This window comes from Phalacrocorax carbo, chromosome 1 (genome assembly GCF_963921805.1).
Source record: "Phalacrocorax carbo chromosome 1, bPhaCar2.1, whole genome shotgun sequence".
In the NCBI taxonomy this organism is placed as follows: Eukaryota; Metazoa; Chordata; class Aves; order Suliformes; family Phalacrocoracidae; genus Phalacrocorax; species Phalacrocorax carbo.
This window is the reverse complement of record NC_087513.1, coordinates 74,379,693-74,405,705: the sequence shown is the minus strand read 5'-3', so window position 1 is coordinate 74,405,705 and position 26,013 is coordinate 74,379,693. Positions and strand designations below refer to the sequence as shown.

General features: G+C 40.6%; 1 protein-coding gene across 1 annotated transcript in view; it reads right to left on the bottom strand.

Annotated features, from left to right (window-relative positions):
* The window catches only part of ST8SIA1 (ST8 alpha-N-acetyl-neuraminide alpha-2,8-sialyltransferase 1), a 129,783-nt gene that overhangs the window by 30,014 nt on the left and 73,756 nt on the right, over positions 1 to 26,013 (bottom strand). Inside the window, exon 4 of the mRNA XM_064459991.1 lies at positions 21,772 to 21,864. Coding sequence (XP_064316061.1) covers positions 21,772 to 21,864 — 93 coding nt within the window. The remainder of the gene's footprint in view (positions 1 to 21,771; positions 21,865 to 26,013) is intronic.

Genomic DNA, 26,013 nt, shown 5'->3' with positions numbered 1-26,013 from the left:
TAACTCCAGCTGTGTCTGCATTACTAATCCAGCCAGATCTTTGAGTCGAGACTTAAATGGCATGAAGCAGACTGCTTAATATAATTTAAATACAAAGAAGAGACTCATAGATAATTTCTGCTTCAACTCACAATGACTCAGAGCTAAGTGAATATGGCAGAAAAAATCAACCAACACCACAGTTTTTGAACAGACCACCGAGTGGTCCATGCACACAAGTGTCACTGAAAATTATTTCTTTGTTGAAATGACTGTGTTGTGCAATGAGCATTTTGTTATGAGTTTTGAACACTCCATACTCAAGTTGTTCTCACTTGGCATATAGTCCAAAGCTGCTGCAAGATGGGAGATAGCGAAAGGGTTCCTACCTTATAAACAGTTTGCTCTTAAAATTCTTTATTTAACCCCCCCTTTTTCCCTCTGCATAATAATTCCATAGAATTCAGGGCAAATTTACAGGTTCAGCAAACATTTTAAGAAGAAGCATGCTTATCTGTTGTGAGCAAATGTAAAAAGGGAAGAAAAAAATCTAGGTCTCAGCAAGTTAAAGGATATGCACAGAAAAACAGTGACAACATATGCCTGGCTCGATTAGTGAGCCACCATCCTGAAAGCAGCGAGTTCATCACGTACTAGGATGTCCTCTTTTTTCAGGCTGCTGCTGTCAGAGCTGCCTGAACAGCTTGCACTTCATGATTACAGTCTATGCACGCAACTGCTCAGTCACCTTGCACAACTCAAAACTTCTGGCAAACTGCGTAAAAGGAAGTCGCAAAGAACCCTCTAAAAAATTCACAGAGGAGCCCTTTCCAGGTGGCTGCCAAAGGACATTCATGACAGGTCCATATGCAATACAGAGAAGCAGAGGGAACAGGTGCCTTGTTAAGGGCACACATCACCCCTACACCAGTCAGATAAGTTATCTTGCAAACTCTCCTATGGCACTGATATAGCTTTGCTTCCAAACACACAGAGCTGGAGGTACATGCTTAGCATGTTACCTTTGTTGAGGAAAGGGGGAAAAAGTAACGCAAATAAAATGAGAAGTGGATCTAGGGTTCAGATGTTGGTATCTCCCGAACACCCTCACGCCACTCTTCCTCCACCTTTTGTTCCAACTCTGTGTACAGTGCAGTAGCTGCCAGTTCCCCCATACCTCCCTGGTTTCAGCAGCAGCAGCAGTTTTCACTTTGTTAGGCTGTGAGAAGGCTCTGAAGGAGTCACTTGGCTAGTCAGACTGTGTTTGCTGCCTGACCAGCTATTCCCCATCTCCTCCACAAAAAGGCAGATACAGAGGACAGAAGTTTTCCAAAGGCTAGATTCAGCCCACACACTCCCCTCCAGTTAGACAATGCCACTTTACATATAAACCCAGATTAAAGAGTAGAATAAAGCATAAACTAGAAAATGAGAATGAGATTACCTAATACCCCTGCTCAGCTCACTCAGCTATATCCTGCTACAGAGGCAAAGCAGTCTCACTTCAGTTTTAAGGAAAGGATGTTATTTGAGTTCTAACCAAGGAACTTCACAAACATTTATTCTAAAAATCAACACTTCCTATGTCAATGAGTATCATTATAGCCAATTTTTCAAATAAGTGATTTGAAGCAAAAATGACCTTTCCTAATGTCAGAAAGCTTGCACCCAACAGAAATCTTGCTTCCCAGTTCCTGCCCTGACCACTATAATCTCCCTTCCACTATAAGCAATAAATGTCCTTTGGGAAGTAAGTTGTCTGAGTAGTGCAAAACAAGCAAAATTCATACTGAAAACCATGGGTCAGGGCTTCAGCTGCTGTACTTCCATTGTCTTAACAGAGCCAGCAGATCCTTAGAGCCACCTGAAGACAACGAAACACAATTTGAAGGTTATCATGCGTGAATGCCTTTCTCTGTGTGAAGATGGAATCAATCCCTTAAAAGACAATTCACTCTATAGGACAGAATTATCCTTCACAACTAGTAAGCACACAAAGGGAAAAAAAACATTAATAGCTCATACCCACTTTATTTTGATTAAGTAAATAACATCATCACCACTAATAAATTTATAATATTTTTACTCAGGTTTCCAGGACTGTTGCTAACAGTGGTTATTTAAGGCTTCATTTCAGAGAGACACATTTTCAGGCAAGGTTGCAAAGGGCAAAATGAGAGGAAGGGTAAATACTACTCCAGAACTGAGCTGACCCAGCACATACAGGAACACTAATGAAAATAAAAGGAGGGTGTTGAAGGTCCTTCTGTGCTGTGGCTGCTTAGTGATTGTGGAAAACTAATAGGAAGGGACACATCCCCGAATGACTGATGGATAGCATCCGCTCTGTAGGGAAGTGGGATACTCAGGGTCCTGCCAGTCCATACCAGAGGAAAATTCCTTGGACAGTAAGTTTGTCACTTGATGAACACCTCTGCAGATGAGGAAGAAGCATTAGAGATTAGAACCAAACCCTGCAATATTCTGACATTGTGTGAACAGCAATTAGCAATTCTGTAGACAGAAACAGGTTTTCTGGCAGGTCCCATTAATCTCTTTATGCAGATTTAATACTCATGAAAGAGATTGCATGAGCAGCCAAGAATGTAAGTGCTCGTCATACCGGGTACCTCATCAAACACCTATGACTGAAGACTGGGTAAAGGGCCAGGAATACACTACTCTGGACTTCGCTCTGATTCAGTGTCGGCCTGTGATGGCTCCATCATGTTTCTGTTATCCTATCTGAAAATGAAGGATGATGATATTTCATCTGCCTTGCTAAATGCTTCAGCTTTGTAACTGTCTGTAAAGAGCAGCTTGACTTAAACTTATTCCATTTAGGAAAAAAAACAGTTTCTGAAGTGGCACAGAGATCAAATCTTTTCTATCACGCCCCACACGCAAGCCTTTTGGTTCCTGCTCTCCATTACAGTTCACGATCAACAGTCAGAAACCCTTCCTAAAGGCCAACTGTATAACCTTGCAGCTGGCTGTCAGATAGGCTTTCGTGCCACCCACACTCTGCAGCTTTTCTGAAGGCTCCTTCCTGCCTGACACAGAAAGATGAGAACAGCTTAAGTTGTCATTCACTGGGAAACTGACTGGGACAAGGCATGAGTGGTCTCGAGCCAAAAGACAACCCGTGAAGGAACTGCAGTGCTGAACTGCCTCCCATTTTACTTGTTAGCAGTATCACCTTCGTGCCAACATGAACACTCGTTTTTATTTTTATTCTACCTCCAAGCAGTTTGCTCTCAGTGATTCAAGCCTGTTCTGCACTTTAACTTCTACTGGCCTAGACCAGAGCACAGTGAAGATTGGCTTGACAAGTGACATACAGCTGGACAGAGCGTAGAGCATGACCTGAGCACAGAGCATGACTAGGACTCCTGGGATATCCATCCATTTGGCACATCCCTGCTAAGGCCCCAGCTGGATCACCCCAGAGTAAACTGAACTTACTTGACCCTTTTAGGGCTGATGGGAAGAACATGAGCAGATGGTGAGGTGCCCATCTCCTGTAATGAATCATTTAGAGAGTAACTGGCTTTACTGGCTCATAAAGATGTGCTTTACATCCATGAAAAGGTCTGTTTCTGTACATGCAGTGTGATCATTTTCTTATTGATAAACAAGCTTGGTATTCCTCCACCTTAACCCCTAATCTGATTCAGATTTACACGGCTACTTCCCTGGCTATTCACCCTTCCTATCTTCCACAAATAACGGAAGCCTGCAACAAACCTGGCACTGATGCAGGGTCTTCACTGTATTTTAGTTGGCAACCTCTGATGCATACGTGACTAAATTTGTATATTCTGTTTTAAGGCCCCCCATCTCACAAAATTGAACACTGTTAAAGAATAGTGCATTTGGGTTTGGGTTGTTTGGTTGTGTGGGTTGTTTTTTTTTTCCTTCGTTTTATAACTTACTTGCTTTACTAAAAAATGAGGCTTAATTCTTACTATTTTCTTGTCCTGACTTGTACTCAAGCAGTTTACTGTCAGGATATAAATCTGGCTACTTCCTGAAGTGTTGTTTCCCCCAGAGTTTAGTCTGGCATAAAACCAGTGGAAGGTAGAATGTAGATTGGTCAGAAATATCTGAAAAGCGACACTTTACCATACCAAGAGCAAGCCAAATAGTTCAACTAGTCTAATGAATCTAAGAACCATCCCCTTTTACCTTGTACAGTGTAAGTAGATCTTCCAGTTACTGAATTGACCTTTATAAAAAGAAAAAATAATGAAGTCATGTTCCACCCTTTTATTCTGCTTATTACATTTTTGTTTTTCACTCATTCTGGCAGTTTTTCTTTCTATTTGGTTTTGGTTTACCTCCAGTTAGGACCCAGCAGAGTGGTGCCACCCAACTCGCTGCTCCATAGGCTGGCTAGCTCAGCTCAGTCTTCAATATTGTCATTGGGAGTAAGTGTAAGAAGCATGAGTATTTCTACATGTGTTAGACTAAATTTCAATTTAAAAAAAAAAAATGTCTAAAAGAGTACATCACCTAAGGTATCAGTGACAAGGAGAATGCCACTTTAATATGTGTTGGCATGCAAAATGGAAGAGCAAGTATAAAGAAAGAGCTACTGGATAAGATTAGGCGAGAAAAAAATAGATTAAAATCTCATTATACAGAAGATCTGGGTATATCACAGAGCTTCAGCTCACGCTCTAGCAACTGCTGATGGCATTCTCAGCTGTGCACATCTAAGCAGACCTTTCAAACCAGACATGTCAAGTGGCACAGGCACCTGCTGTATGAAACCAGGAAATGCTGTTTAAACACATGGAAAGCTTTTTTTTTTTTCTGTCAGGGTAGTTAAATACCAGAAGAGGTGGCCTGGAAGGGTGGTGGTGTCTCCATTCCTGGAGATAATCAAAACCCAACCAGACATGGACCTGGGCTGCCAGGTCTAGGTGCCCCTGCTTGTTCAGGGGGTTGGTGCAGATGACCTCCAGGGGTCCTTTGCAACCTCAACCATTCTGTGATTCATTCTGATCAGGCTTAGCTGTTGTCATGGTTTAACCCCTCGCTCGCTCCCCCCATGGTGGGATGGGTGAGAGAATCAGTAGGGTAAAAGCGAGAAAACTCGTGGGTTGAGATAAAGGCAGTTTAATAGGTAAAGTAAAAGCTTCACACACAGAAGTAAAGCAAAACAAGGAATTCATTCACTACTTCCCATGGGCAGGCAGGTGTTCAGCCATCCCCAGGAAAGCAGGGCTCCATCTCGCATAACGGTTACTTGGGAAGACAAATGCTGTCACTCCAAACATCCCCCCCACCTTCCTTCTTCTTCCCCAGCTTTATATGCTGAGCATGATGTCATATGGTGTGGGATATCCCTTTGGCCAGTTGGGGTCAGCTGTCCCAGCTGTGTCCGCTCCCAACTTCTTGTGCACCCCCAGCCTGCTCACTGGTGGGGTGGTCTGAGAAGCAGAAAAAGGCCTTGACTCTGGGTAAGCACTGCTCAGCAGTAATTAAGATATCCCTGTGTTATCAACACTGTTTTCAGCACAAATCCAAAACACGGTCCCATACAAGCTACTATGGAAAAAATTAACTCTACCCCAGCCAAAAGCAGCACAGCTGTAAAAAAGATTTCAACTCTACCGTGCCAAGATGGTGGCTGTTTTGACTGTATTTGCAGCATTGCAAAGACTTGGGCAAGTAACCTTAGCTGTGAAAATCTGCATCCATTCAGTCCCTCCAGAGACTAAGCAGGATACTACAAATTACATGGAGATTTGGGTATGTAAAAATCTACCCACAGGATTTAGTCAAGTCTCTGCCTGAAGTAGGGTTGGAAAAGGTAATATTGGATTAGTGTGTCTCTTAGTTGGACAGTAAATACAACCAGCTGGTATAAGTCTACATTACTGTGTCACGGTACCACAGTACTTCATTACTAGATATTTCAAGATAGCAGAGAATGAAGCTGATAGAGTTTGACCAGAATCAGGAAGGAAATTTTGATTTAAGTTATAAATCTTTTAAGCTGCAGGATGAACTCCTGCCATAGAAACAGTGGTGGACTCAGCTGTCTATTCTACACTGTGTTTCATATCAGCATTACTCACTAATGCCAACCTGCTGTATGAAAAAGGCATGGCTCTGGAAAATTGAGCCAAGATTATTTCTGAGAACAGTACATATTCACCACTGCTATCGATTTGAAACATTGCTCCAGACCTAAAGCCAGGCAGAAACACTGTCTTATTTGTACGTAAACCCTGCCAACAGTAGCAGAAGTAATAATTACCATACAAGAATCAACACCTTCACATCATGTAATGAAATAAATTCATTAGAAATTCAAGAACACATCTGGTTTGCACATTGTTTGCTATCCTTCTACACAGAGCAAAGCAAAAAAGGTAGGAAAGTCACAGTGGAACATTCTAGTCTCAAAATGCATTTTCTTTTCCTTTTAAAGCACAAAGAATCCATAGCCCTGTAGAAAAGCCAATTAGAAGGCTGGCACAGATGAAGTTAAAAAGAATTATAAAATTTCATGTACAAAAAATTCATAAAGTGACTAAAATTTCTTATTCTGAGACATTTGAGAAATCTCTTGCGTATTTCAAAACTCACGTGAAATGAACACTTAATTTTAGTGTGCAGTTTGAGTCAAGGAGTCAGAACCTTAAGGGTCTGAATTTAGCAGCCTGCCTGCTTCAGTGAGAACTACACAAGTTATTGAAATGCTTAAACAGCACGCCAAAATCAGCAATGCCAAATCTTACAATTGTATATTCACATGCTGAAGGGAGAGTGTTAAAATTACTCTACTGGAGCTCTTTTATACTCACACTTCACAGCTCCATCTTTTATTAGCTGTTAATAATACAGTTCAACATTACAAGCTGTCTACACACTCTGATCTAGCTTTCTATTCTAACTGTTCAAATCTAAACTCATGCAAGCCTGAGCTTATTTTATGATTATTCCCCAGTTATTCAAGCTGTAATTTTTTACTGTGCTGTCACAGACTTTTTTTTTTTTTTGGAGCTCTCAGTGTAACTGCGTGTTTGCTATTTAAGTGCAAGAAAAAGTGAATGCTGTGTACAGAGCAGTCGGAGTGCAAGAATCCATTATCTATGGACTTTGGTGGAAGTTGCTCTGAAGCACACAAGATAAGGCTTCCGTTAATGTAAATGGCAGGTTTTTGCTTTAGAAATGGCACCAAATTCAAAGAGGCCACTCTTAATTCTTGCCTTATGTCCACAGAGAACCAGGTTTTGTTCATAAGAACGGCACAGTGAAAGGTAAGAAACTGAATCCAGCCTATGCACTGGCCATGTGGCTTTATGGAAAAAAAGGAGCACTCAGGCAATGTGGAGGCTGCTGCTCGTCATGTCAAACCGCATGGCTTTGTTGAACTCCTCCATGTCTCTGTCCTTTGTCCTTCATTACCACCACAAGTTCTTTGGAGCTGTCCTGCTCCATCTTTTTGTCTTTTGTTCAGGTAACATCTACCACTGTGGGGCAGGGACCCCTGATTAATGCAAGTAAACGCACTGAAAACTTTTAGTCTTGCAGGGATGACAAAAGTGACAGGAGGTAGAGCTCAAATTGCCATACTATCCCTTGATATGTCCTGTGTGCTGATGGGAGTCAGGGGAAGTCTTTGCGGTTCAGTTCAAGCACACGGGTACATTCCCCAGCTCAGCTCACCACCGCATGGGGAAAGGACAAGGCAGCAGATCGAGGACACAAGGGGAATCCCTGCCAAAGTCAGATGGCGGATGCTACATGTTCAGAGCATTCCCCAGCTTACACTACAGCCTTTTGTCCTGACCACCTTCTTGCTCTCCTCTAGCCCCATCTTTTCTACTGACCCAAAATAAATGCAACTCCTCAATCACTATGAGCCCAAGCAGAGAAGCAGTAGATATGCTCTCCTTGTAAGGTATTTCTAGCTTACTGAGAAAAGGAAACCGTAAGTTGATAAAAGAGTCTTCCATGTTTACAAACAATCATGTCAGCCTCTCACATGACATCCCCAAATGCAGACACCTCTGCTGCGTGTTTTCTCCATTGATGTTTGGACAATCCAAACTATACCAGGAGCTTCACAGATATTAAGACTTTTTTAATCACTAGGCTCTCTGTCACTACCAACCACTTTTTGAGGTCCTCTTACCCTCCTGCAGAGGAATTCCTGCTGCTAAGCTCTCTGGTGGAAGATGCAGATGAACTGATGCCACTGTAGGCCACACATTACGCTTTCTTTGAGTTCCTCTGCACCACAGATTCCTCCCCCCAAGGCCCAGGGAAAACCTTAAAGGAACTCTCTGCAAACAGGTGTTGCTACACTGCCAGGGTATGGATGGAGCAGAGGAGAACTGAAAGATGACCTACGCCTTTACCTCCCCAGCAGATAAATGGGGCAAGAGCTATAGGGAGAGGTAGCGTCTTAGATCAGCTGATTCATGGTAAAAAACAGAAATAGTTCTCAGAACTGTTGGTGTTTAGTTTGGTACTTTTGCTTGTTTACGTTTTGTGGAACAACATCTGTGTGCTTAAATGCTTGGCTATACTTTTATCCAATATTCCCTCTCCCCTACAGACCTTATCTTTTGTATCCCTAAACTAATATAGCTACAAGAAAACTACTGTTGCTTTTCAGAAGATACCGGGCATGCTCCTGGACCAACAAAGGAAGCAAAACTCTTTCTAGGCATGATGAAAAAAGAGGAAACTACCTCTTGTTGTCCATATTGCTCCTCCTGGAAGGTCTCCAAGGAGTTTTTCAGGAACAGACCAAAACTTGGTCATATACTATCTGAATCCAAGTTGGAGTTTATGTTTCTGCACAATTTTAACTAACTCATAAGACAAATGCAAAAACAGGGCCATTCTGGTAAAAAAACCCTCATCTATTATTTTGAAGTGCTGGCTTCCATAAATATTCTACCCATTTTGCATATACACAGTTACCTAATTGTTCATTCTGTCAGCCTGCATACAAGTGAAACACAGTCATCTCTACAATAAAATCAAAACATTTCTTCCAAAGACCTCTTAATGAACAGTAATGAGTCTGTGGGTAGAGCCACTTGACACACTCTTCCCCCTCTCCCCCCTGCCTCCAAGTTTAAAGACACATTCCAGAGTTGTCAGAATTAAGCTATTTACAATTTTCAAGACTTCTTATGGAACATAAATCAAGCAGCATCAGAAGAAGCTCACAACTTTCTAAGACAGACTTGAAAATTGACTTTCGTACCTTGCACACCTTGACTTTGAAAATAGGTTTTCATCCCTGATGATACATTTTCCACAATGATGATGCCATTTTACTTCTTAGTTACCTCCTGTGAAAGGCCTTCTGAACAACTACATACTTCCTTCGGTGTTTAACCATTTCCACTCTGTTTGTGCCAAACTAAGATAGAAAAACTATCCTCCCGTCCTTCATGTTTTCCCATTCTTTTAATACAGGTACTACTCTTTGTTTTTTACCGTTTGCTGAGAACATGTGAAAAAATAGTCCTGAAGATCCTTCCTTAGTGGTTCTGATACTGCTCTGGCTATTTGCTCAAAAACTCCTAAAAAAATTTCTCCAGCTCTCTGGTTTACCTAAAAATCCCTTAACCTCTTTGTTCTCCATTTTCACTTCTGTTCTACACCCTTTTTTAAGACTAAATGTTTATCTTCTCTGCATTGACTCCTTCACTATCATTCACTAGACTTGCTCTAGCCCACGTCCTCTCTCTTTCAGAGTTTTACAGTCTCTCAAATGCTAGTTTCCTCAATGATATCAGAGTATTACCTTGCAGGTATTGTATTATTCTACTTTTAATAAATTTTAGCAATTTCTCAGAATTTTACTGCAAAATTCTTTCTTGAAATTTCATGAATCACAATTTTAACTTTATCAGATCATGACCAGATTTGTTGCCCTTCAGTTATCCCACTGAGAAACTCATGAAAATAAAAAACTATGAGATGAAAGATTCAATTTAGCATGCCGGTACTTAAAGGTTGTTTCTTCCCCTCTACTGTTTATGGTCTGTTTCTCTTCCCTTTCCAAATAATTTTTTAACATTTCAAATCCATCTCCTTCAAAACACAATTACAAGTTCTTGTACTTAGAGTAGTAAATCCAAGGAACAGAAAGGGCAAACAGTAAGCAAATAATAAAATATCGTGGGTCAACATCCAGCTCCTAATATGGAGTATAAAAAAAAGAAAGGGGATGAGGCTGTATTAAGTAGCATCAGTCCTCCAGAAAACAACATGCAAGCAGCTGTACCTCACAGGAAACTGCAGAGATAAAGCAAGACAAGAAGTGTCTGAGTTAATAAGATAAAATGTACGATTTGTTTATTACTACACTACATGAAAGCGAGTTGAATGGTAGTCCCTCCCTCCTTCTTTGTCAATGGTCTCACTGGAGAAAACATCAGATCTTGGAGTCAGTCTCCAAGACAGCTGTGCCTGAACTGACAACGGACCCTGCTGTATCTCTAGCTCAAAGCACCACCAAGCTCAATACCTCCACAGATTATTTTGATACATCTAATATAAGGAGCCTTGCTGCAGAACAGATGTGTCTGTCTAGAGTTGAGTTTGTCCCCTTCTTCCCCCATCAGCCTCTGTCAGCAACAGATATGAAGCTATTAGGAAGGCATATGTTCTTCAGTAGTTTACTGGCCAATCCATTACAGGTTTATTGGCAAAAATCTTTCTTCCAGCTTTTTTTTGCCAGCAGGCACTGGTCAGAATGATCAACATCAGGGGCAGTCACCCCATCCTGCTTTCAAAGGTGCTGATGCTTCCCCCAGCACATTACCTTTATTCACAGCCTCCTTTCATGATCTGATCTGTGCAGAGGAATGGACAGGGAATAAACATGGCTTCATAAAATCTAAAACTGGTCTTCCCACCTGAAGGAGGAAAACTCTGAGGTCCATAAGAGAAAGACAGATTTTCTCATTGCCTCATCTTTCTAATCCTCTCTTCAGTCCCTTTAGAAGCAACTTTTTACAGCAGTTCCTCTTCAAAGGACTGTCATTCAGAAAGGTTTCCTGGCTATGCCCTCCTTTCCCTTAGACACGATAACGTATTTCCTCATGGCTTTATAGATAGGGTAGAAGTGCTCAGCATCAGATCTTCATAAAATCTCACAGAGTTAACAGCTAGTATTCATCTGACCCAAAATGCCACCAAAACTATGTCACGCAGAGAGCAACATGCATCCTTTTATAGCTGTCTTCAATTTTCCAGCAACAGATTTTTTCTCTCTGCACTGAGAAACCATGAAATATTGGCAGGAACCACCACCAGGAAGAGGCCCTGAAGTGCAACCCTTCCAAAAGCCCTGTGTCTGCCTATCTGACCAGAGCAGCCAACCTTCGCTGATAACCCTATGCCCTATCACACCGTATTAAACAGCCTCCTTACGCACAAAATGATGCAGCAGTTCAGTCACATCTGAAGTGAGCGTATCACTTACCCTCCAAGGATCTTTATAGTTAAACATTTATCTACACAAATATAAGGAAAACACTAATTTGACAGCTGTCAACTTCCAAAATTTTCTACAGAAGTAAACTAAAAGCAATGAAATGCAAATGCCAATTTTTACAACTGGATTTGTTCTGCATAGAAAAATAGCGGTTTCACTATAAAACAAAAGAAACTTGCCTCTACTTGGAGGTGTATTTTCACTGAAAATTATTCTATTTCTGTTATTGTACATAAAAGGCTGATCATGAAAAATGTTCTCTAACGTTTACCATGACTCACTTTCAGCAATTTAACAGCACCCTCTTGTAAGAAAGATACAGCAGCTTTTTAACATTCTGACTCAAGCCAATTGCCTTTTAATCAGCCCAGTTTTTGCTTATGAAAAAACATTTCATGAGTCACAACCTCACACTCCTACATTTTTAAATTGCACATCCAGCTTAGGGGGAGCGTAATAGTCTGAAAAACAACAAATGTCAACAATCTTTTTATTTCCCAGGGATGTAACAGGATTTTCTTCAGGTGTGGACCGTTTAGGAGTAATTTGGGGGTTTCTGTGAGACTATCTTTATGACTAGGTGAAGTGCACTTTGGCCACTTCTAAGTCTACACAGTCAATGTCCGTAAGATGATGGTGCTGAGATACCTACACGTGTTGGTACTAACCCAATTATGAGAAATAACCAATTTTGGGTCAAAAAGAATTTCCACACTGGCTAGCATCTAGAGTGCCAGCTAGAACAGAAACTAACACTGGTACCTAGAGCTGAAAACTCTGCAGTTAAAAACTGCTTAGCTATGAAGCATCAGCTTCTGCCTTGCTTCTATTAGCAGCCTCATAGTATTGATGCTTTCCAACAAATCAACTTGCCTACATATCCTTCTCAAAGGACAGGCTATACTTCCAGCACTGAGGGTGGGCAAGAAGGCTGTGTGGACCCCGAAGCAGACTGGGAAGAAAGGATTGTCTCATCCTCACCCACGGGGAATTTTTTTGTTTAGAAAGCTAGTCCAGCCAAAGGCTACGTGAGTGCAAGAGCCAACCCTCCCTGATGACAAAAAAAGCCAAGTCAGGTTTTTGGTGGGTATAAAGTACTGCAGTGGGGGAGCTACAGTGATTTACACCAGGAGAGAATCTGTTCCCCTAAAGGACTCCACACTGGACTCCACTCTCTCTCACTTTGTTTCTCCTTTCTTTCAGCATCTATTCTAAGTCCTACTGATTTAGTCTTCTCACTGAAATTCATATTGAAATAATGTCCTAATTTTTAATTGAGAAAAATATTGCTTTCAAAACAAGCAAATCTTTCCAGACATTACATGGATGGAAATATTGCCTATGAAAACCAAACTGTCAGCAGAAAAACATTTCAAATACTTTTATATTTATTATAACAAGTTCTGTCTGAAAAATGATTCGCTAGATCTTATCCTCCGCAGTTGAGAGTGCAAAAATACATACAGGGAGGAGGCTTTTAAGGCACAAGCTCTTGCTGACCAACCTAGCAACTGATTTCCCAACCTACCTTGCTGCCCAGACTGAAGACTGATGAATAACCTACTGCACAGCCCGACAGCCTCTGCCCAACATCAGCAGCAGTGGAATCTCATAAGTCTGCACAGATCAGCACAGATTAGCAGAGGAATAAAACCCACCAGTCTTCTCGGCTAGACTATCCTACTCCCAGCAATCCCTTCCGCCGTTTAATGAGAAAATAGATACTAATTAACCTCTCTGCCTCTTTAACATCTATGCTTAACCTAAAGCTTTGGCCTGTGGCTAAGCCCATAAGGATAATTCTTATACTCCTGCAACCATCTCCTGAATTTGGAGGCTTTCTTTGAAATTTAGGGGATCACAGCTGCAGATGCTGTTAAAAGTGAACAATCAGAAAAGTTCTAATTTTCTGTGTTTTCATTATTTGTAGTCTTTCAGATTGCAGGATGTCTTATATCTTCAATTTAGGAAAAAAAGATATATTTGCTTTCCAATCAATATCTGAAAAAAAATCCAAGTGATGGGATAGTGGTAGAAAAATCCATGTTAAAGCCAAAGACCAAATAGAGATTAGTTACCTAAACATGGATTAGGCACTTAAAAATCTTTTGGGTTGTTACCCTGAAAATCTTGGGTTGCTCATACAAAACACTAAATTGATTGATCCAGCAAAACACATATAAGTTATTCCACTGACTTCGAAGATATTACTCATATATTTAAACATAAGGCATTTGGGTACACTGTTCCACATAATGACAGCAGGATTTAGAAGCTCTCATATCAAGTCCTACTGCAGCAATATGAGGATGAAAAAATCACCTTAATTAAAAGCATTATTTGCTCAAGGACATATATAGCTTTCCCATTTCACAAACCTAATAATGGAAAATCAGACAGCTGGTTGTCTTTCTGTTTGGTACTACTGGCACACTCTTCAATACAGTCGTCTTAAGAAGACAGCAGGAGGTGGGAAAAAAAAAAACCAACCCAAAAACTCAAAAAGAAACAGTCTTCCTGCAATGGTTTGCCAAGAAAATGAAAATGTGTGAGACAACGTGTTAATGAATATCAGCACATATGGGCAAGCACTGGTGATTTTGGTAAGACAAAGATTCGCAATTAAAATGCTATTCACAATACAGATAACTATGATTATCATCAAAATCCCAGTTTAAGGTAGGAGATATACAATGGCGCATATAAGATAATGCATCCTATTCCTCTCCAATTCTACAATAAACATATTAGAATTGAAATTTGAGGACTTCTCAATCAGAAATCCAAATGGATTGTTTTAATCCTGGTATCTTCTCTCTCTGCTTTACGATGATCACTAATAAAACATTTCTTTTTGCTTAAGAGAAAGCATCAAATTATAATTTAATGACATTTCATTTATAATTTCCCATTTCATCCCATTACCAATTACCCCTTTAAATTACTGTAACATGGAGAGTTTTACAGATTAATTGAACAGTCAGCCAAAATATCAACTTACCTGCTCTTTGTCTAAGGGGAGATTTTATTTGATCAGCCCGACTTATCTGACCTGTACTTAAGCATAAGCTACATGGATTTCACAGCACCCTCTGGGAAGTTCTTCCTAGTACCTAGCAATCACTTTTGATGATGAGGTATTGTCTCACCTCCAGCACCTTAGCTAACCATACCCCTGGGAAACTGTTACAGCTCTCCTCAGCTTTTCCTTCTCCATTCTTTTCCCCTACCAGATTAAATAACTTTTCTTCTCAGTTCTCATTTTCCTAACCTAAAATTTCAGCCCACTGTTTCTCATCTCATCAACAGCAACCAACGTTTCTCTTTGAAGCCACCAATATAGTTCCAGACACCTCTAGATGAAATAGTCCTTTCCTCGGGGCTTGGACTTCACAGTTCTCTTTCTTCCTGCTCTTTGCTGCACCCTGCAGTTGACACTCCATGTTTGGGATCTGGGGCTTTATTTGAACACGTGGTGCCAAACCTAAGTACAGCACCCAGCTGAGGCCATCGTTGAGTTTAAGTATATCTCTTCACACATTGCACTTATTTAGATAACCCAACACAGCATTTACTCTTATCTAAATAGTAGGACATTGCCTATTCGTGCCCAGTCACTGACCTAACACCACATGCTTCTTTTCTGCAGAAATGCCGCCTAGCCAATAACTCCCCCCATTTTTCACATATTCCTCCCCACGTGCAGGACTCTCTATATTTGCCTTTTCTGGATAGCATTCTGTTTAGTTCAGAATGCTTCTCTAATTTTTCATTATACCTTTGAATTCTAACTCTAATGCTTGTAGTGTCACTTCAGTTGGTATTGGCTGCACATCTGTAGTGAGAACATAGATGCTTTTCAGTGTGATTGATCTACTGCCATGATTTCAAAAGCTGACTTTAAAATTGGAGCTGTACATATGGGGTTTAATTCAAATGAATTAAATTATTTGGGAATGTCTGATTTGACTGCAAAAGACTCTTCCACATAAGTCTCCCTACATAGGTTATAATTTCTACATCACTGAAAAGTACGACTTTGAAACCAAACTCTGCAACTTTTCAAAGGAAAAATCATCTAAAATTCATCTGTAAAAAGCAGAAGAAAATACAAAATAGATTAGCATTTTTAAAAAGTATTCTATATACTTTTCTTACTTTAAAATAATTATAGTCCTGTCCACACTAGAAATTATGGAGAGAGGGGATGGATAAGAGAGTAAAAACCATTGATTTAAACGGGGTCAAAGCATGGCTGTAATAGCACCAAACTGTCCTAATCACAGCACCGCTTTGTTACAACTCCACATACTTCTGTTTATCAGGTAATAAATCACAAAAGACAATCAGAAATTCTGGATTTTTTTTTTCCTGGCTCTGCCTTTTGACTGGTGGTAACACTGGCAAGCCCCCTCCATCACTGCGCTTTCACTTCCTTTTCTGTTGAAGTGAGGATAAAAATAGATGTTCCTTGCAGAGTGAAACTAAGGCTTCAGTTGTTAATAAATTCAAAACCTTTAAAGGAGTTTTGTATTAGAGGAGAAAAAAGATTGATTACTAACAAATGGGGCTCCAAGCAACCTCCGTATACAGAAGGGTTTATTATAGTCTTGCCTCTAAAAAGGTGCTTCCCAGAAATTTTATCCCCTTGCTGTTGTCATAGATGTTCACAGACTCTTGCAGAAGAACATAAAAGGGCAGTTTTGCAATGTGAATGAAAACAAGGATTCTCATCAGTTTGGAGTACTTCTCAATGAAATAATCTGAGATATATTCAGATACCAGAAAAGAAAGAACCACCTCTATGTGAAATGTTTAAAATCTGGTAATCTGATGATTAAATGACTTTACAAGGAAAGATCTTCTCATTACCTGATTCCAAAAGAAAGGACAAGATGAGCAAGAGGGGTCTTCCTTCAATAACTTATTTTATGGGTGAGGTTTTTTTTTCCTGTCTTTTTCTGATCTTTTGCAATTACCAAATTAAAGTGTAACTACCTGGGAATGGAATACATAGTTATTACATGGAGAAATAGTCAAGAGTAATTCTCAGGTACCATTTCCATGAGTGCCAGCAACAGGCTTAATATTGTACATTTGTTTAATCAAAAATGAAGGAAGCTTTTATTAAATTAAATAATTGCCTCAGTTCCATCTTTTTATTCTTAATGGCTTAAGTCAATTGGTTTCAAAGATAACTTCAGGAGTGAATCCAGGAAAGATTATTAGTTGGCTCTAAAATGCAGGGAGAACTGGAAAGCAAATTTAATCCCACTCAAATTTCATGGGAACCTAATAAACAACAGCGATATTTAACTGACATTTCAAAGCTCAGAGGCAGAATCATTGCATTTGTTAGCCTTTAGTCTCATTCCTTTATCTTGCTTTAGTGCAGGAAACTGGATGCAGCAAAAACTTGTCAAACATCGCAGAGATCAAAAAAGTGAATTAATTTACTGAAGAAAAATAAAATGTTCACATTCAGTGATGAAAGTTCATACTGAGCTGCAAAGTGTAATGGCTGATCCTAAATCTGGTTATCCAAGTTTCAGTCAGACTACTTCCACTGGCAATGTTATACGACTGTTGAGAGACTCCACTATAAAGACTTAAACAAAGATACCCACATTTCAAAGAAGGAAGACTGATACCACCTCAACTAACCCTTCACTTATTTCTGTATTCTGTAGAAATGCTGTAGTAGCAGAAACAGGGATCACCTACACCCTCACCCTAACTCTGACAGCACAGGTATTTCACAGAAATTTTCAAAATTAATCTAAATTATGGTAACCTCCAAAGCCCTAAACACATTCAGGAATGACTTGGTCCTCATTCAAGTGGATTTACACGATGTGGGGAGAGGATAGAAAACAGGGGGAGCAGAGCTCTGCCTCGGAGCCTCGCTCTGCAGCCTCTGAGTGCACGAAGCTCCTGCTCTTGGGGACCTGCATGGTGCCGAAGCAGATGCAGAGGGGAGACAGAGGTAGGGAAGGGCACCTTGGCTCTACCATTCGGCAGATGGGCTCTCCTCTCCTGTTAGACCAGCAGCATCAGTTCACGCTCTGCCCCTGCCATGGGCTGATGGCTTTCCAGCATGGAGGGCTGAGGTAGCAGAACAGGCTGAGCTCTCCCTTCAGAGGTGAGAAGGAGGCAGGGAGAGGTTTCCCCTAGGGAAAGGGGCAGATCTGCAGATCTAATTACTCATCATACAGCGGGGGTTGCGAGGGCAGCAACCCTGAATCCCCCTTCACCATCTGCTCCACAAGCTGAGAGCAGCAGAAGCAGCCCCCAGAGCAGCTGCATGGCTGCCTGCTCTCCCCCAAGTGCAACATGTCTTCCTTCCAGCACCATCAGTGCTGAGAAAACATAGCACCCTGAAAGGAGAAGGGGAAAAATCTTTACATAATTCAACGGATTAGCAGTTTACGTCTCAAAGACAGTGTTGGGAGGTGTATATTACATACCTCTGGGGCTTCTGTCGATGATATTGATGCTGAATTATGGTGAGTAAAGAATGCTACCATCGTCATCATGCCATTTTCTAATGAGATTATTTCTACACAGGTCAGAAACATTCACACAGCTCGTGGATAGAATACCAACAAATATCAGTTGATCTGAAACTTACTGAACACTGGGAAACAATCTATTTTGACTATTATATCCATACTACTGATGATATATGCGTGCATGGGTTAGACAGTTTAAGCAGACATGGCAACTAGAAAGGAAGATTGCTGCAAACAGCATTTTTTGTAGACTTAATTAAAAGTTTAGACAAAAGATAAGAGTATTATTACACAACATTTGCAAGAGCTGTTGAAGATGGTAAGAAATTACTAGAATTGGCTTCTCTTAAGCAGCCCAGAGGCAGTGACTTCAGAAACACAAAATACCCAAACCCAAATAGTAACTCTTTGCATTTCTTCATCAAAAATCGTATGCTATTGGTAGAAAATCATCACTACCTATTTAAGCATTTTTATGTTCATCTGCAATCCACTGACTAGTCCCTCTCCACAGCTTTAGACAAGTGTTCAGAATCTAGAAACAATCAGCATAAATGACAATGTTGTTGATTTTTCCCAGAGTATAAGAACAGCTGTAGGTACATCACAGGTCTCGCTACTGCACTGCCTCTTTCCTAGCACGGACTTATAGCAGCTACTCGTGGAAAGAAAATAAAACCCAGAATAAATATAGAATAATCTTCTGCCTGCAAAGTGGTTCCCTACAGATAAGCCCAAACTGACTAGAGTTGTAGGGGAATGAACTGGAAACATCAAAGATACCGACTTTGTTGCAGTCCCTCAACAATAGTGGGAGTTAGAGGGTGGGAGATGTTGCAGTGGCCCCAGGAGTAGCTTTATGAAACATTTCAATACCAATTTCAACCTCAAACCAGGGTTTGACAGGGAGGTAAGTTTTGTATGAGAAGTGAAAAAAGAAGTTTTATGCAGGCTCGAAGGACTGTGAATTCCAATATTAATCGAAGGGAGATGCCTGAGAAATATTTTAGACAAAAAAAGAAACTGGGGCAGTCATCAGGAGTCCTCGTAGTCAGCCAGGCAAATTTCTATTATAATACCTCCATTGTCAGTACTCCTGTATTATATGAAGCAAACTTAGGGTAGGAAATTCCTCATCGTTTTCAAACCCAAATGAGAACTGAGCACAATATTTTACAAGTGAAAACTGTACTCTCTGCATAGTCATGTTTCCTGCTGAAAATGGAGTAGGAACTGGATCTCCAATTCTTTCATTATTATTTGTCTACTTGAAGTTTTGCAGAAGGCAACATTTAAAAGTATCTCTAAAGTCAATGTACTCCCAGATTGAAATCTTGACTCTCCCATCCTAAGGCTCTATGTCTAGAGGGAAATGGTGGTAGCTCAGATATCACTCTGCAATAATTATTGCCAACAATTTAGTTTTCTAAAGGCAATCATTCTGGTTTTAAAACTACACAGAAAATTGCCTCCACATTCCCGGCATGAAAACTTCACCCTATCCCACACGCCTCATCATAAATCTTTTAGAAGCCATGAAGAGTGTTGCAGGATCGATTCACTAAATCTGCCATAACACACCTGAGAGAAAATTGAGATGTCAAGCCTCATCAATATCAACCGACTTAAAGTAAGGACAAGAGAAGAGGGAAACAATGATAAAGAATAATACTAGTTAACTTACAGCTTAGAAAAAGATACATACCAGTCACCAATCTGAATGTCCTTGAATTTCGTGAAAGTCTGGTCTTATATGCAGTCTTAATTCCTTAAAAAGCTTCTTTCTATAGAAATGAATTATTTGTTGACAGAGTAGTAGTCTTCTTTCCTATTTTAACTTCCAAGCTTTCACCTTGTTTTTCCAACTCTAACTTCACACACAGGAGGTAAAATAATGGCTTTGGACAGCATACAGGAAACATCAGTAAAATATTTAAAAAAATATATATCTCTTCCTGACCAGGCAGAGGAAGCAAAGTGTCAGATCTCTCAAGAGCTCCAAACCTCAGAGGAGGTTCCTGCCAATTTTCAGTGCTATTTGTTCTCTGTCTCATTCTCAGTTACTGCCTGTATATCTCCTTACCTAATCAATACACATGCATATACATCCCACATTACTTTCTCATCAAAGGTCTTGCATCGCAGTTATCATCCACTCATTTTGAAAACTGACATTGAACACAATCCCGTTTCCTGTTCCCCAACTATTCCTTCCTCCCTCTTTTCCCATTTCCCTCCGTCTCCACTCCTCCTCTCACAAAGTACCATCTCACTCTCTCCATCTGCTTCTTCAACCATCTGCTCACCCCTTCCTTCCCTTCTCACTGGAAAACTGCACGGCCTCTCTCGTGTAGCTCCATAGCCTCCCTGTAGCATCACTAAAACTCTTTTTCCTTTTCTTCTTCTCTTAAAAAGTAAGTACAGCGAGCTTTCCACTCTAGGCCTTGATGGAGGGGAGGGTGTAAAATAAATATCCATGAGTTTAATAATCCTCTGCCTTGACAACTGTAAAATCCTTTGTAAGCCTCATGTTTCACACTGCTCCTCTTCACTTTATCCAAAATGCCATGGTGAAACTGATCTTCTTTCCTTGATGGGCTGTTCTGGCCATTTCATCCCACTTCCTAAATCAACCTCATTAGCCATCTATGTCCCAACAGGATTTTCAGATTCCCCATCTTCAGGTCCACTGCCCTGAGCTGCTCCCTTTTCTCGCCTGGCACCTGGTGCCATCCTCTGCCACTTCTGCTTGGTTTGCTTTGATCTCATCCCACAAGCATTTCTGTGCCTTCTCCTATTCAGACGCTCTCTGTTTGGAATCAGCTCTTGAAGCTGATTACTACTCCATTTCTCTCTTGGTCCCCATCTCTTCTACTCTGTCAAAGACTGTCATCTTTTCCACACACAAAACCAGAGAACCCTTCAATTCCTGATAGAGAGGAAAAGTACTACGTTTAAATACCATCAAACATCCATTTCCAAGTCTGTGCCTTTCATCTGTCTAAAACACCTGGCTTTCTATTATTCATTTTATTTCCCTGCTCTGCTTCCTTTCACAACCCTTTACCTCCCAGTACCTGCATTATACATTTCTTTATGCCTAATCATTTCCTGTTCATTCCCTTGGTTTATACCTTTTCTCTGTGTTTTTCAGTGAGCATGGCAGGTTAATACCAGATCTTGTTCTGCCTGAGAACAGCCTACCTCATTTCGGGTGATAAACAAATAATATAGCAATTAAAATTCAGGAAGGCAAAATCAGAGAGATGGCATTGACTTTTTCCACGTCCCTGCCTCTTCCCATCTCTCATCAACTACTAACAGAAATAATACAAAGACAGTAAAGACCTAGAGGTTATCAGTGGCAAGGCAAAGACAAACCCAAATTAGCATCTTCATTAACTGTGGGATGCAGCAGCCAGCTGGCCTGACCAGCAGAGTAGTTTGGGCCGCCCAGCAGTACGTGCCTGGCTCGGGAGCAGCCAACGCACCTCTGGCACATGCCCAGTGCATGGTAAAGGGGGGGAGCTGGAAGCACTGGGGGGAGTATAGTAGAAGAAATAGCTCTGTAAGAAGCCAGCCTCCTTTAGTTTCCCTGCTTACAGTGAAACAGGGTTTAGCCTTGGACTATTTCACCAAACACCAAACCATTGCCCATTTCATCTTTTCCAGATCCTTTTCTAGAATGAGAAGATCATAAAGAACATAACTCTGATGCACCAATATCTGTAACACAGATGAAGCATTTTTCTTTTTGTTTCCCCCCAGCAAGAGACGGAACAATATGCTCTCTACCTTTTCTGAATTATACTGGGATTTGCAGTCACCAGCTGGGTTTTTGATCCAACATCCTTGCTGTACTCACTGGATAAAGGAGGAAGGTTGCACCTGTGCAAAGACAGACAGTCAAGATTTTAAATGACATTCAGGATTGACAGGCTTCAACCTCAGTCTTTTTTAGTCTGCAAGTTTGCAGGTGTAATTTAAAAAATAAAGAAAGAAAGAAATAAACAAAAAACAAGCTGTCAGAAAATGTAAAAGCGCTGTATAAATACTAGACCAAGCTACAAATGTTCCCTACTGTACCACACCTATAAGCACAATAGGACATTTTTGCACCAGATTGTGCGGAAATGTAGAAATAAAACCTTTTGCAGAGATGACTTTATGTAACTACTAAGAAAAAACAAAGACACGGACTTGGCATTTCCAACAGGCTGAAAGGCTGTGAAAGAGGATGTTAGCAAAGACTTTTTTCCAAACTCTTTTAAAGTTCCATTTTTCACTCTGTTCTGTCTTGTTCACTAGTATCAGGCTCCAGACTGTTACCACTCGGTGGCATTACAAGCATTACACATGTCTTGCAAACAACGGGTGACTGGCATTTTTAATATTGCACTGCAGGGTATCTTCAACACACAAAATGTATCAAGAAAACACAGAGAAAAATTTTAAGTGCCTATTTAAATATGTGCATCTCTGTTTCACTCACAGCCTTGTTCTGGTGGGCCCAGTGAAAATATAATAAAGAGAAAGTGACTGAGCAAATTTACTTTGGAAAGCAGAGAGCCAAGACTCCAAAAAACAGTAGAGAGAAACTTCCAGACCATGAACAGTTCTAAATGCTCCCTAGTAAGGACCTAGGAGAAGGAAGAAGGCACAGCAGGTAAAGATGAAGATACACTCAAACAGTATCCAAGCCTACGCACTGCTCCAAAAATTACAGTCAGGAGGAATCTACTCAATACACAGAAATTACACCAAAAATTGGTGTCAAAATATTTTTCATTTCAAATTTGTCCAACTTTTTAAATCAAAGATATGAACAATATTTTTAATGCTTAAAAGGCAAAAATGAAACCAGGATTCTCAGAATCAAGTAAGATTTGGAATTTGGATTTTTTTCAGAAAAAAAGACTCTTAGTTTTTATGTTATTGGGTTGGGGGTTTGTTGGGGTATTTTTATTGGGGTTTGGTTTTGGTTCTGTTTGGTTTGGGTTTTTTGTTTGTTTGTTTTTTGGTTTGTTTTTTAAGTTTTGGCCTGTACCATAACTAAATTTGCCCTCCAATTTTTAAGTTCAGCCATCGAATCAAGACATCCCCATCTACATGTGCTGGTTTCATTGTTCTTCTGCAGCATGCCTGGAAAAGGACAGCACAGAGAAGGAGCGCACAAGGTAAGGAAAGGAGAGGGGCACTCTTGGGCTCCAGCTCCTCCCTCTTCCTGCTCCCAGCAAGAGCGTGCCCTCAGCAAACGCTGACCCTAAAGAAGGGGGTCATGCAGCCCGTGGCTGCTTTCAGCTCTGCAGACCACAACTGCCATGGAGGATGAGGCCCCAGCACTGGAAGAGGGCAGGCAGCGGCACAGAGAGTTTTTTCATGTTCACAACTACTCCCAGTACCAAGGAGACACCAGTTCCTTTGCTGCAGATCTTACACCTGTGAAGATCTACGTCATTTTTCTCACTGTCTTCTCCATTAAACTCTCTGTAGCACTCCACTTATTGTGCGTGCATCCTCCAGGCAGCTGGCATCAGTCATGAAACCCTTGAGTCCAACAACAAGTTGCTTACCCAATTTTTTTGTCTTAATAATTCAGAGGCCCATTTCCGACACTAGTGAGAGGTCGGAGCTGGGGAAGTGAGCTACAGTTCAGTTTTTACAGCAGTTTCCAGGGGCTACTGCAGAAACTGCTGGGCTCTTGTACTACAGGTCACCATACTCTTCTGACACACTGGGAGAATCAGTCTTGTCACAAGGAAAACCCTTGTTTCCACAGTAGTCGCTGCCTCTGTTAGCATTTTTACTGACCTCTGCAGCGTTCAGAGAAGGGATCCATGCGCTCTGACAGCTGAGTGCAGCAAATGAGGCTGCACAAATTCCCAGCCACACCTCCATGTGTTATGGTTTTGTGCAATGTCAGTGCCCAGAGCGAGCACTTGTGTGCACAGGTATACTCCCTCCAGTGTTTGTTAATGCAAAACACCCCACATTCCCTAAGAAAAAAAAAAACAGTAGTGCTAATCCGCATATAAATATCAGCTCTCAAAATCATATTCCTATATTCGCATCATCACAAAATGCCAAGGAGAAGGACAGCAAAGTCTCACCTATATGAAACGTAGATTAATTCAACCATGTTCACAAAGAAACATAAATTTTCAGGAACGTTTTCTCCTTTTTATGGCTACTGTTGTTAAGATGTACACAATGTATTGAGATCTCTGTTAGGAAACAGCTTCTAGATTGGTCTACCACAATTTAAGAGGAGCTAGACAACTTAAAAAGAAGCCAGAAAAGAGGAATAAAAATAAGAGGCTTCAGAAAATGCAATCATTGAGAAGAAAAAAAAATACTAGAAGCATAGGGGAAGTTTAATTCCTAGTCATAAATAATGAAAAAAACCTTAAAAATCAAGAAAGGTTTGCATTTAAATAAATAAATAAAGACTGCAATAGGCTGCTTCCTGCACTTGCACTGGGTAGGATACAAATTAATCAGATTAATACTATTTGGAGAGGTTGTAAAAACCCTCTCAGTGACAGTTTTCAATGGCAGGTCAAACAAATATTTGTGAAGCAACATATATAGGTGATTTGCCTCAGAGCAGAGAGATGGCATAAATGACGTCTGGCACATCACAGTTTAATGGTCTCTGATTTGGAGAAACTGAAATTTTTAGGGCAAACTTTTAAGAAGCCATTTTTGGTTTAAGTTTCTTTAAAATCACTACGATGGACCAAGATCTCTCCCTTATTTTTGTCATCTTAATATCTCAATAATGAAATTTCTTTCACAAGCCAGTCCCAGTTACATTATTTAAACACAACTAATTCCTTTCATCAGTAAGTCTCACTCCCAGCTTGTTCTGCATGAAATATTAAGAAATGGCCTGAGTATCCAGAGGAAACTTAGAAAAGAATCAGCTCGTTTCTAGAAACTTCTTGGCCGTTCAGATTATTTTCTTAAACAGGTCATCAGAGTGCTGAGTGTTGTGCAGGTGAAGAACACACCAAGAAACAAGAGTCATCCTAGGAAAGGTCTTTTTAATTATCTTACTTCTTGCTCCTGGTACTAAGGAGTAAGTACGTGAATGTGCAGGAAAGAAGGAAGTACCAGGACAGTGTTTCAGGCCAGCTTTTTTGACATGAGTCTAACTAAAAAAGCTGAACATATTGGTCTTCTATATAGACCCAGCCTTTAGTTGGGAAAAAAAAAAAAATCATCAACAGGCACAGCAGTTCATGTGTGCCTTTTTCACATCTGAGACCTTTCTACTCAACACGTAGAAACAGCTACAAGGTAAAAATGAGTGGGACCCTTCAATCCTTACCAGGCAGAAATAGCTCTTCTGGGTTTGGCCCAGACACAAGTGCATGTCCCACAGATGCAGAGAATCCGGGAAACTTGGGTGAAGCATGGGCATTTGGTAGATGCTAGGTGACTATCTAGATATTTTATAATGTTATATATGCACATGTACTAAACACTAGGGACTAACATGAATTTAACATGTAACTGCAAACACTCATTTTTATTCCTTTATGGCACCTTGGCCAACGTCAAGACAATAATTGCGTAAGGCAGCTGAAAGCCATGTTTCTCTGGACTTGTCTAGAAACCTCTAAGTGCCACCGTATTTAACCTCCCCAGCTGCACCTGGGCTGGTATGGCTAGATGGCATGGCACAGCTTGGCCTCTCCAAACGAGGACAGCCACTAGTCAACTTGAAATAGTGGCAAGTTGCTTCTAGTTTTAGAATAAATTCACCAGCAAACAGCTTGGAGAACTCCCTGCAAGCCCCTGCTATTTTACAGAGAGAAACCCTGGCTCTGGGAGACATACAAACCACAGCAGAGCCATGGAAAGTGGCTGAAGGAAAGGAAGAATCGTGAGATGTAGAAACTTTTCTTCAAAACCTAACATCAAGAAAACGTGTCTCTTCTGTCAAAACACAGAAGAAAACATTGCTTAAGGTTTAGTACCCAACACTTCTCTCTTAAGATAAGTGTTAGGAGGAAGTGAGAGGGCAAATCA